At 38.5% G+C, this 12,386-nt stretch overlaps 1 protein-coding gene across 2 annotated transcripts in view; it reads right to left on the minus strand.

Annotated features, from left to right (window-relative positions):
* DNAH5 (dynein axonemal heavy chain 5) overlaps positions 1–12,386 on the minus strand; it is a 152,280-nt gene that overhangs the window by 102,512 nt on the left and 37,382 nt on the right. For both annotated transcript variants that reach the window (XM_075744824.1, XM_075744825.1), the window contains 8 exons: positions 12,081–12,257; positions 11,148–11,261; positions 8,777–8,884; positions 7,926–8,048; positions 5,854–6,069; positions 2,967–3,074; positions 2,147–2,232; positions 1,050–1,371 (listed from right to left, as the gene is read on the minus strand). In XM_075744824.1, coding sequence (XP_075600939.1) covers positions 1,050–1,371; positions 2,147–2,232; positions 2,967–3,074; positions 5,854–6,069; positions 7,926–8,048; positions 8,777–8,884; positions 11,148–11,261; positions 12,081–12,257 — 1,254 coding nt within the window. The remainder of the gene's footprint in view (positions 1–1,049; positions 1,372–2,146; positions 2,233–2,966; positions 3,075–5,853; positions 6,070–7,925; positions 8,049–8,776; positions 8,885–11,147; positions 11,262–12,080; positions 12,258–12,386) is intronic.

A 12,386-nucleotide genomic window follows, 5' to 3' on the forward strand; every position in this document is an offset into this window, starting at 1 on the left:
AACTTGCAGAGATGGGGGGGTGCAGTGCACAAGAGGTTGCGAGGGAACAAAACCAGGCAGATGTTCCAAAATAACCAAAGGGATATTCCATGCCATATAACATCATGCTCAGCAATAAAAAGGGAAAGGCATGGGTTGAGATGGTTAGCCATCTTTTGCTCTGGAACTGGCTGGTCATTGTTCTACCCGTGGGAGGCGGTGAGTGATTGCCTTTGCAGCACATACTTTGTTTTCTTTCTCTCTTCCTTCACTTCTTCACTTACCAACCAACTTCTTATCTCGACCCACAAGTTTTCTTGCTTTTAGTTTTCTTTCCTCTCACCTGCCTGACTGGGGGTGAGCAAAAGGAAGCGAGCAAGCAGTTGTGTGGTTCTTAGCTGCCTACCAGGGTTAACCCACAACCGGCTCAAAACACACTTGTGCACTGAGTATGCTATTAATTCTACAGGATGTTCTGTCTGTTGAGACTGGATGCTTTTTACATGTACATTCACTCAGAGTGTACCCATGGATTATTACTCAAAAAATAAATCTGTATTTTCCAGAGCAGAGGAAACCTCTGCATCTGCTTTCACCGTAAGCTAAGAAGCTGACAAAACTCCTCTCTCCACACATCATCATCTTGCACCAGAGTCAGTAGGATATGGCATAGACAGAGAGGCAGCTAAGGCCACTGAATCTTCATTACACATCACCATAATAAATACTTTTCATTGTAACTTCCTAGTTATAACGAAGGTCTTTCAATTGCTCCTAAATTCAGCCAGAGGCAGTACAGACTTTGTTTATTAATATAAACACTCTGTCATAAAGTACGTTTTCTTATTCCATCCCTCACTTAAGAGGCATCCTAAGCCTACAGTTTAGCATACCTTACTACTGCTATTAACCAGAGATTCCTTCACACTGCTGTAACTCAGTGTTTCACGGAGGCCTGAAACAACAGGAATCCAGTTTGGTGTGTAAAGCTAGATGTTATTAGTCTATCAACAACAAAAATCCACCACATTTTTTTAAAGAAACGTCCTAATCAAAATCAGCTGGTTTACCTGCTGAAGCCATCCCCTGTGGTAGATCACTTCAAATTCCGTAAGAACTTTTGCTACTTTATTGTAGTTACGGATTACGCGCTTGCCATCTGGTGTTTGCAGAACAGCCGGGTGCAGCTGGAAAGATTCCATGGGCTCCTGGATCCTGTGGAATAGGTGGCGTGCCCACAAGATCTTACCAGCTATTGGAGGTAGATTACGAGCCAGTGGAGGGTCCTGCTTCTGCCTAGTATAGATCTTACAGACTGTTTCTATGTCATGACCATAGTTTTGAAGTATTTTCTGATACTTTTCATCAATGCCAAGATTTGGGATTTGTAACCTGCTTAGAAAAATAATATCATTAAAAAAATTCCTTCAATACTTCTGAAATTTTTCTGATGCATCGTTGGAAAATAAAGTCATTCCAGGTTCCCTTACATTCTTTAGAAAATAACTACTTTAGCAGCAGAGTTTTCACTAAAGCTTGAATAAATGCTGTCACAACCTATTTCCAAGCAAGCAAGATTTAGACCAGATGATAAAAGTTTCCAAGTAAGCCTACACATTTTCTGTTTTGTCACTGTTTTCAAACACTGAGCTAAAATTATGTGCAGCAAACTGTAACCAACCCGCCACTAGCAGCCTACTCCATTAAACAGATTATAAGAAAACTGATGCAATAAAGACTGAGGCTGCTTTGCAACAATGTGAATTTATCAAGACAAATTTCACTGTTTCCCAATGCAAGTATTTTACTCTCTCCTGACTGCACTGCGGTAACAAATTAATGTCATTGTTCAAGGACAAAGCTAAGGCAAATATGTTAATAGTCATAAAGTATTCCTGTACTTATGCTAATTTTGAACAATGAAGTTCAAAGTCCACTTACATTTTGCATTTTCTGATACAAAAATATGGGGTTTATTCATCCACACTGCTGAGAAGATACCCCTTAACAGACCTGAACAGTTGAGTAAGAGGAGGTTGAGTTGCTTTTTGTTGAGTTGCTTATTTAAGGAGATGCCTCTTGCTCTGCTTCCCCCACTTCCCACCATCCTCAAAGTGCTAGAATTCTGCCAGGCAATGGAAATAACAATCTAGATAGGACATAATACCTTTCAAATTTCTTCAACATACTCAGTGCTCTTCCAGTGTTCAGAATATTTTCAAAGGTAATGTCCATGAATATCCTTAATTGATCCTGAAGGAAAGCAAGTAATTCTACAGCAGAGAACTACATAAGGCACACATGTCAAATATGTCAGGTATTATGTGACAGGATTTATCATGCGTTATATGAGAACATAATTTTTTTATGTGAAACTAACCTCAGTAATTATGAATTTTTCCTTTCTTCCTTCCCTCAAGAATTACACAAAATACGACCAACTTTGAAGGCATTTTATTTCCAAGTCTCCTCTGTAGCTGTGCAACCACCAAAAGCTTTTGTACCCTCAAGTGTTCCACCATGCTGAGAGCCCTCAAAGAATGCTTGCTTACCTCTTCAGCAGCCAAAGTGAGCCAAGCATTTATTTTAATTTTTTTCTTCTACAAGATAACCTTTCCTTCCACCAACTTGTGATTTCAGAACTATGGGAAAGTTAATTATCTGACTTATTTGTGCTATACTCCCATTCACCCAATGAAATCACCCATTTTTGTGTTATTCTTGCTTGCATAACTTCCAAATAAAGCACAGTAATGAAAAATCCTTTTGTTGGAGGGCCACAAGGCCCTTTCTGGCCTATTCCATGAAACTGGTCTGAAAGTTGGATAATAAATGCACGCTTTTAAAGTCAAGATACATTAGAATAATTTTTCAATTTCAGAACATAAACTTTGAGATTTACATTATTTCTTTGGTGGCAACTCAGAGGTATTTTTGTTTTTATGAGGATTCATCAGTAAATTAAATTATTGGAATCATAAACCTACATGAAGATCATTTATCTCTTTGCAAAACTCTTCATAGTCTTGGTCAAAATCAGTCTTCCGTTGATCCAAGAAATTGTAATGCCTTTTCTTCATGATCTCAACAATGCCCTAAACAGTTTCACAGAAAAAGAAAATTATCACCAAAAAACTGTCTTATCAAAAAGACGTACCACACCAAAATATTTAGCACAGCGGGCTGTGCACATTCACGTTTTACCTTTGCCATTAGTTACTCATATTTGCTGAGCAATATAAGCAAACCACTTAAATAATACATTTGCAGGAAACAAGTTGGTGCAATGGCCATATGAATTACATTTATATTATTTATTTCTGGTTTAAGTCAATTAGAACTGCCAGAAAATTCAGACTCTTGCTTTTCATCAAAGACATTTGTCACCCATTAAATATTCTTTCATGCAGAGGTTCATTATTTCTATTTAAAAGTTAACAAAGTTCAACATAGAAAAATATTTTCATGTTATTATTTTCCATATCTTTAAATTAACTGATGCATTAGAAAAACAGACTATTCAAAAGCCACAGTAAGATACAGCACATCACCAGTCCGGGACTTATTATTCCTGGCTTCTCTTACATAGCTGCTGTCCACTCAAATGAAAGTACATCTTAATCAGCATCTCCCTTGAGCTGTACATGCAGTTAAAGGATTTCTAATGATGAACCACTGTTCAACATCCTAGTAGTTTACCACAAGACAGTTATGAAGCTCAACATACATTCAGCACAGCAGACTTCCACCATTTTATTATAAGTCAAATGGACTTCAGTTTTGCTTAACTGTAAATAAAAATTCCATCTTTTCCTCTAAAACGAAGTAAATTCTAGATAGCAACTAAGTGGTAAAGCATAAGGAACTGCAACATAATAACTTCCTATTGTACAAATTTTTCAAGTCATGTAATCAGTCACATAACTATAGCTATGGTCCATGACAAATACTTCACTCAATTTTGTCACTGTTAAAAATGTACAATCACTTTCTGCCCTTTATGCATACTATCAAGAACCTTCCACGTAGTATTTTCTACCTAAGCATGTACTATTTCCCTTTACTCCCCCCAAATGAAATTAACTTCACAGTAACTAGGTCTCACACAAAGCTCTTACTTTAGGACTTGAGTGCTGCAATGGATAATGTGGTATATCTATACAGAGTTTGTAGACTCCATCACAGCCTGGGCTAATGAGCACAGGTAGCTTTTCAAATAGAAATGCCCCAAATAAATGAGATGTCTGTGTTCCAGCCTACAAAAATAGTATCTTCATAGCATGACACGAAAATGACCTCAACATGAGTTGCTGAGAAGCATGCTGGCACAACTTTAGAGACCAGCTCTCAGTGAAGGGAACAAAATTTAGAGCAGCCCACATCTATTCTGCCCATGTGGAATAGTCTTGGACAAAGCTATCCTTCCAGTTGTGCCCAGGTTTCTTCTCAGAAGACTACAGAAGAGAAGGAAGGATAAAAATGGCTACTGTGAAGGATGCAGTCAAGGAATCAAAACCTTGAACTGCAACAGGGAGTGAATCAAACCAGGACAGACCACGGAATGCTCACATTTTACCCTACGCTTATTTAAATAAAGCAAAGTGACTTACTCATGGCCATAACAAAAAGGACAGGGTAGAGCAAATTAGAATGCCACATTTGCCTGTACTGCCATTGTATCACATGTGATCTCTAAAAATCCACACATTGAACACTTCTGATTTATTTTAATATTTACAAGTGCCATGATTATGATACTGCATTAAGAAAGATATACAATAAGGCAAGTTAACTCAGGCTCAGTAAAAGCAGGGAAGACACTACTTGCTAGAAAGTTAATCTCAGAAAGAAGAAAGGAAAAGAACATGATTTAGCGTACTTATATTCTCAGAAGACCTCCTTGTTGTTCAAGTCTCACTCCTACTAAATAAAAGGACCAGGCGAGAAACCTGAATAGTAACACTAACAAGCAAAGGGATTTTGCTGTTACAAAAGAAAAAGCCTAAACCTGAAGAGCTTTCCAGAGCAACCCAGCTAAATAATTTCTTTTCCTCCCTCAACCTAGTCACCTGTGAATTAACTCTTTCTTCCCTCATAAAACACAAAGCTGATGATCGTACTCTAGATCCAGAGCACAGATTTTAACTAAACCTAATAATCTGTTTTGCTGGAATTAAGGTCACTATTTCCTTAATGAAACAAGGTAAATCTGACAGTCCAATGGTGGGTTGGTTTGGTGGTGTTTGGTGGTGTGTTGTTTTTGGGGTTTTTTTTTTTGGGGGGGGGGGGTGTTTGGGGTTTTTTTTAAATTACTTATTTCAAGAAATGACAGTTATATTTGTTTGTATTTATGCAGCACTGAAATGGTACTGGAGCTTTTTTCACCCCAAACTCCAAGGAACATCTCACTGCAGCATCAACTACTGTGACAACGGAGCCAACCTCAGTGGCAGGCGCTGATCAAGTACCCCTGGAATAATGGACAAGAGATAAAGACAGTCTGCAATTTTGGTCACAGCACACTTCCATAGCTAATAAAACATCTGTAAAGACAGAAGTTTTGTACTTCTCACTTTTTCCTCCTGATCATAACACAAAAACATGGCTCTAATTACTCCTGTTACAAAGTCCTCCCATTTAGTTGCTTTTTTCAATCAACTTCGATTTTAACATACCTCTTTCACATGTCCACCTGCCCCTTTTCATCTTGTTTGCTCACTTCCCCAGCAATCATATATTTACATCGCTATTATCCAGTAATTTTAGCTCAACTTAGTTATTTTTTCTCTTGAGAAACACTTTTCTAATTTTCATAATTATTTATTGTTTAAAGTTCAAGTCAGATTGACACGATATCCAAAATTTACTGTGTACCTCGTATTTTGTGATCATTCCTTCCAATCCCTCAATCTTAGACTCCTGCAGAACTGAGTAGGTTTTCATAGTATTGAAAATATCTATTATCTTTACCAGACGTCGATGAAATGTTTCAAATTTTCCAAATATATACATCTCACTAAAATCAAACTGTCTTTCAGCTGGATTTTGTTCCAATTTCTCTTTCATCTGGTGAAAGCAATTTTGATACTCCTAAAAACAAAGAAGAATTTAAAAGAATGTCAAGTATGTAATAAAAGGCACTATCACCACCTAGAACAAAATTTATGCAGACTGATATTATCCTAACTTGATAGCAAGTAGAAGTTTCATCAATAAACAATCATGAACACTATAAAGACAGTACCAGAATTTGTCTCTGAAAACTAATCCAACAATACATAATTGCAAGATCACATATTTCATCAAATGAATGAACTGCACATATATGCATTTGTACATTCCATCCTTAGCAACTGTGAAATTCTGTTCCCTCCATTTTATAGCAGGGCTTGATGTGTTTACTTAATATCCAAGATGACAACCTGGATTTCATTTTTCAGAGACTGAAAATAATGACTGCGTGCTGATAAGTTTTACTGAGTAATAATGTTTCAAATTTTCCAAAATCACTTTCCAGAACAAAAACCCTTTTGAAGTTAGAACACTGCTCCATGGCAGCTTCCAGTTTTCATTAAAATTAAATTCTTCCCAAAGTCAGCTTACATAGTCACCAGATTTGCTTGAAATGGTTTCTTTCAAAAGTAGTTATCTTTAAAATACGTTCTTTTTCATCATATATATGTTTCAATAACCCCACATGAAGATATTAATACAATGCGCCCAGAGTTTCCTAAGTTGTTAGTGACTCAAATTACAAATTTTAATCTATTGATTTACTGAAAGCTTTTGGAACTAATAAGACTCAAATAAAAACCTAATCCTTCAACATATTTTAATGCAGCAATGGAATAATTTGTTATATCTTTATAGAAATATACAAATTTACTACTTGTTGCTGATGGTAAGAGGTCATATGAATTTACACTAATTTGTGCTAGAACTATGCAAGATTTATTCATTCAGAAGGTGTCAGGATAAAGTTCTAGTCTTCCAAGCACATATTATTAAGGAATCAAAAAGTAATAACAGAGAAAACCTAATATGAACCTTTCGATATCTACAGGGAGGTTATAAAAAGACAGATAGGCTTGTCACAGTAGCACATGGACAGAGGCCAAGAGGCAATGGGCATAAATTGAAACAGAAGACATTCTCACTGGATGTAAGGAGAAAATGTTTCACTCTAAGGACAGTCAAGTAGTGAAAGAGGCTGCCTGGAAAGACTGCAATCTCTCCATCCTTGGAGAACTTCAAGACAGGACTGGGTAAAGGACTGGGCAACCAAGTTTGATTTCACACCTGCCCCTGCTTTGGCTTTGAGCAGAAGGTTGAACCAGATACCTGCTGAGGACCCTTCCAAGCTGAATTATCCTATGCTCTAAAGGGGGGGGACGGGGACACACAACAACAAAAAAAAAAACCCCAAAAAACCCCCCAAAAAACCCCCACCCACAAAATGGTCATGGAAGTGCATGCAAAATAATAAAGGCTATCTTCCTATTATTCCTAACAAGTCTACGCAACCTGAACAGCTGAATTCTCAGTTCAATAAATTGCCCTTTATAAAAGTATAGCTTATCCACATATCTTCGGAACATATTCAGGTCAGTAACTCCCTCTGCCTTCATTTCTATCACACGACTCTGCTCATCACATGAGAAGAGACTTTCTAGAGAAACCCAGGCATGAAAAGCCAAGTAATTCTCATATAAGAAGCATAGTTAAGTTAGGCTAAGCATCAAAATCCTGTTTCCAGAAGATCAACAAACACTGGAATAAATTCCCTGTTAGCTCTAATATAAACATTCCAGTTCCACAGGGTATTTTTCGGTTGCTTCATTTTCTGTCATTATAACATTGCTTCCTCATATAAAATAAAGTCTTCCTAATCATGCCCTCCTAAATCTCACCTTATATTCTGTTTTCCACATGCTCTTTCCACCTACCTGTTTCAGCCTAATGGCTGCTTGTAGCTTTTCCATAACTCTTTCCTGAGGTTGATTCCAGATGGTGGCCGTATTGTTGTTTGTAATGTAAGATTTACATGCTGTGATCATCTGATTGGTCACCTAAAAGCAGTTTTAACCTTGTGAAAAAAACATTTAAAGACAAAGCAGATCTTGCCCTTCTTTCAGTCTCATCCCATACCTCTGACTCCACTTGCCTAAAGCCTGCAAAATAGCAACACCAAATACCAACCACACAGACTATTCTCCTTGCAATATCCAGCTTCCACCCAGACCATTACACCACCAAAACACTGTTGATTAACTACACTTATCCTAAACACCTTGTACCAACCTTGAAATGACATTGAGGACTACAAAGTCATAAGACTTTGGCACTTCTGCAAGCACAGGTAAAATCAAGGACCCATGAGACTATGATCATTAAAGAATAGCTTGTCCTTCCAACTTCATTTCCTTTTTTATACAATGATAGGGAGTTTTAAGGGATATGTAAATTTAACATAATTGGTTCTACAAAAAACAGTTCACCACAAGCAAAACTCATTGTAACAAAAAGGTTTCTCAATCTGTTCACGTCAGGGTTGAGATTAGCTCTGATCTTCAAGAAATCTGAAACAGTTCTTACAACGCCAAATTACAGGCAGTAAAATAAGTTCTAACTCTGAAATAGTTTTATCACTATTTCCAATTCTCTGTGCATTTAAAAAGCAGCATTACATTGACCAAAATGCTGCCTCTTCAATTGCTTGGTCCCTTTGTGTTTTCTCTCACTCAAGCAACAACATAAAAAAATCTGTGAAAATTTCCTTTCGCGCTGTAACACCAACCTTCACAAACAGTGAGGATATCTTTTCAGATGTGTTGTAATACTGAGAGATACTCTGAATCATTTTAATTGCATTTACGAGTCCTGGAATAGCATCCACCATGGACACCTGGAAAGAAACACACAGTCTGAACTCTGCTCAGTACTTCTGTTACCATACATTAGCTCAACACCTAATTAGAGAATGCAGGAGCATTATGAACATGGTCTTTCTACTGTTTCTGCCTCCATTTGCCTGAGCCTCTCCTACATCACCCTCCAAGATCTACAATTCAATTTTTAAAAAATTTCACTACAGTCTTGGCTGGAAGAATTCTGGTCAACGAGTGAAATCTGATAGAGACAAAGGCCTCTTCAAAAGTACCACGTTTTTTCATGAAAAATATGTTTGTACACTCTTTTGCTAAACCTGATGCAAGCTTGCACATAAAGAGAGCCCAAAAATTGCATTAAGCCTCATGGCACTCATTTGAATAAAGGAACTATCAAGAACAACTTTCCTATAGCACTGGCATTTAGATCATAAAAAATTATATACAATAGATGAAGTGCATGGGAGGAGGTGATCCTATAGCCCATTCTTTGGGGTGCAGGTGCCCAGGCGCTGGCCGCAGGTGCGGCCCCTGTGTGGAGTGGCCGGGGCTGCCCAGTGCCAGACACAGCCGGTTCCATCCGGCTCCAAGGGCCCCACCGTAGGGCACAGCTGAGCCCCTTGGCCACGGGCGGGCGCCTCGGGGAAAGCCTGGGTAAGAAAGGGCAAAGCGCTGCCCGGCAGCCAGGGCTGAGGGAAACGGGGTGAGAAAGAGCCCTGCGAGCCCCGAGGGGAGAGCGGGAGGAGGGCAGGAGGGGCGCTGAGGTGCCCCTGCGGCCCTGGGAGAGACTGCGGCGGGGCAGCTGTTTCCCTGCAGCCCTTGTGAAGGCCCAGAGCAGGGAGAAGTGTGAGGAGGAAGGAGAGGCAGAGAGGAGCTGGTATGGACTGACCACAGCCCCCCATTCCCCATTGCTGCTCAGGGGGCAGGGAGAAGGAGGTAGAGGAGTAGGGGGTGAAGGGGTGAAGCTGAGCCTGGGAAGGAGGGGGGTGCTGGGGAGATGTGGTTTTAATTTTTGGTTTTGTTTCTCACTACCCAAATCTATTTTCACTGTCAATAAGTTACTTTTCCTCGAGTCTGTTTTGCCCATGATGATAAGAAGTAAGTAACCTCCCTGTCTTTGAAAATTCTATGAGCTTTTTCATCCTATATTCCCCCCCATGCTGTTGATTAGGGGGAGTGAGAGTGTGCTTGGCCCATAGCCAAGGTTACCACAGCCATTTTAATTCTCCATACCCAATATGGTTTTCAGTAAGTCTTGTGTACAAGAGAAACACATTTTGCTACACCCTCTAAACACCTCTGAAGCTGACACCACTTCCTCCTTCATAAAAGCCAATATAGGGAGCACTAAGCAAATCAAGTTCAACAAACTCTGCACAGTGCCAGCAGCCAGCATATTCACTTTAACTCTGTTTTGTATGGGCATCATACTAACCTTTCATCAGAGAGATTCAAATATCAGATTGGGAAACACTGAAAGAACACACTGTTCTAGCACCGTCCAGTAAATGGAAACAAACAAAGCCATACCATGGTTGCCCAGAGTGCTGTTTGGAAGCAATTTCACTTTGGGAAAAGTATGGAGAGAGAAAGAGAAGTTGCTAGGATGGTCAAAGCTTTGAGTCTTCATGGCTACTCATCATATTCCTCTGTCTAGAAAGACACAGTCGGTTGCAAAACTAGTTTTAATAAAAGCAACCATTTGCCACTCACTTTAGCAGGGAAGTAAGAATCCTTCCTCTTAGCCCATACTTTAAGGTGGCTGGTTTTGTTTACTACTTGTTATGCTTGTGTCATCCTGTTCCTATGGTATGAGAAGGTGATATATATTTACACCCTAATATTTACATAACCATATTTGTGTTTTCCTGACCCAAGCAGCTGAAAATTGCCTTATAAATGTTAGGCCAAGCATGACCTGGCCACCAACACAAAGACAAAAGCCCAGCCTTTGTCTTTAGCATAGCACCAGGTTCACTTTCACCCCCCTCTTTTTTTTTCTTTTTTTTTTTAAATCGCAAAGATTTCTGTTCCTCCAATAGCACAGAATCCAGTTTCATCATCAGACCAAAAGCTTCATAGATACCATGGCAAGAAAATAACAAGTACTTTATTTTATAGCCAGAAAATCCCACTAGGCCACCTTTAGCATACTGAAGTCTCAAACAGAAGAGACATACCTAAAATGCTATCTGTGTGATTTCCAAACTGATCTTGCAAAATACATTAATTTTAGTTGTCTCAAGACATTTATGGCAAGAATTTAAAAGTTCTACTTACAGGATCACTATTGTATAATGGGTCACAATATTTTTCCAGACAATATAGATACTTCACATTATCTTTAGCTTCATTTGCTGCATCTGTGATGCGAATATCCAATGCTCGCCAGTTCTAAGAATAGAAAGTTGAAAAAAAAAAAAAAAAAAGCCACACATTTCAGTAAAACTGTTTTGAGATCACACTGTTCTGTCATTAGCCTTTAAACACATTTGAAAGCACAAATCTGTTACTTCAGAGTTACACTTGTTTACCCAAGGTGAGGAACAGGTCCTTGTTTTGCTTCAGTAACTTGACTGTGAACATACAATTAGTTTAGACCACTCAGCTCAACAAGTTATGTCAGTAGTAGCGTGAAGTCAAGCTGCTGTAAAATATATAGACATCATCTGTTAACTATTTTTGCTTGATGCACTGATGAATATATAACCATGTATTTGTTTCACATGCCTCTAATTCTGACAAGCGAAGACTTTTTGTTTTACTCACTTATTTTTGTGTTTGCTAGGGTCTTTAATTTTTTTTATGTCAGCGTGAGAAGTTATGACCCCACACAAGCAGTTTTGACAGCCACTTTAACAACATGAGAAAGAAGTTTAAAAAATGGTGGGCTTTTAATTTTCTTTTCATTAAATGGATTCAATTTTCTGATTTAATAATCAATTTTTCAAAGATTTATAAGTACTTATTTCTGTTGAGCTGTGTGGATGCAGTACATTATCAGCCTTTAGACAAGGGGGATTCCCAGTCTTTTCCAATAAATTAGATTTATACTTTATCTACTCAAGGTGAGGAATAAGGAAGGACAAAGAAAACAAAAGTCAAAGATGCTTCAGTATTTCCCCACCAGCAATGTTATCACCATCACCAAAATGGACTAGGGTATACAGAGCATTTCTAGTCTTTGCATCAGTCATAATTTAAAATCGAAACCTTCAGCAGTTTGGATTTAGCAGCAGTGAGTATTCCAAGCACTGCCTTCACGTCTGGGCTCTTCAGCTGGTCCATAAGGTAGTTGAATTTCGACAATCTCTTTTTCCAGTAATCAAGCTCTGCTCGTGGTCCAAGGTCATCAGCTTCCTTTCTCAACTGGTCATTTTCTGCAAGAACCTTTTATTATACAGTAATATTAGTGAGTGATTTTTATCTGCATGGATAGCATGGATTAATTCATAATTTAACTCCTAGTATTAACCTTCCGTGATAAATTACCTAACTCAGCCACCACCTCACAGAAGA

Source organism: Balearica regulorum, chromosome 2, assembly GCF_011004875.1.
Source record: "Balearica regulorum gibbericeps isolate bBalReg1 chromosome 2, bBalReg1.pri, whole genome shotgun sequence".
NCBI classification, from domain to species: domain Eukaryota; kingdom Metazoa; phylum Chordata; class Aves; order Gruiformes; family Gruidae; genus Balearica; species Balearica regulorum.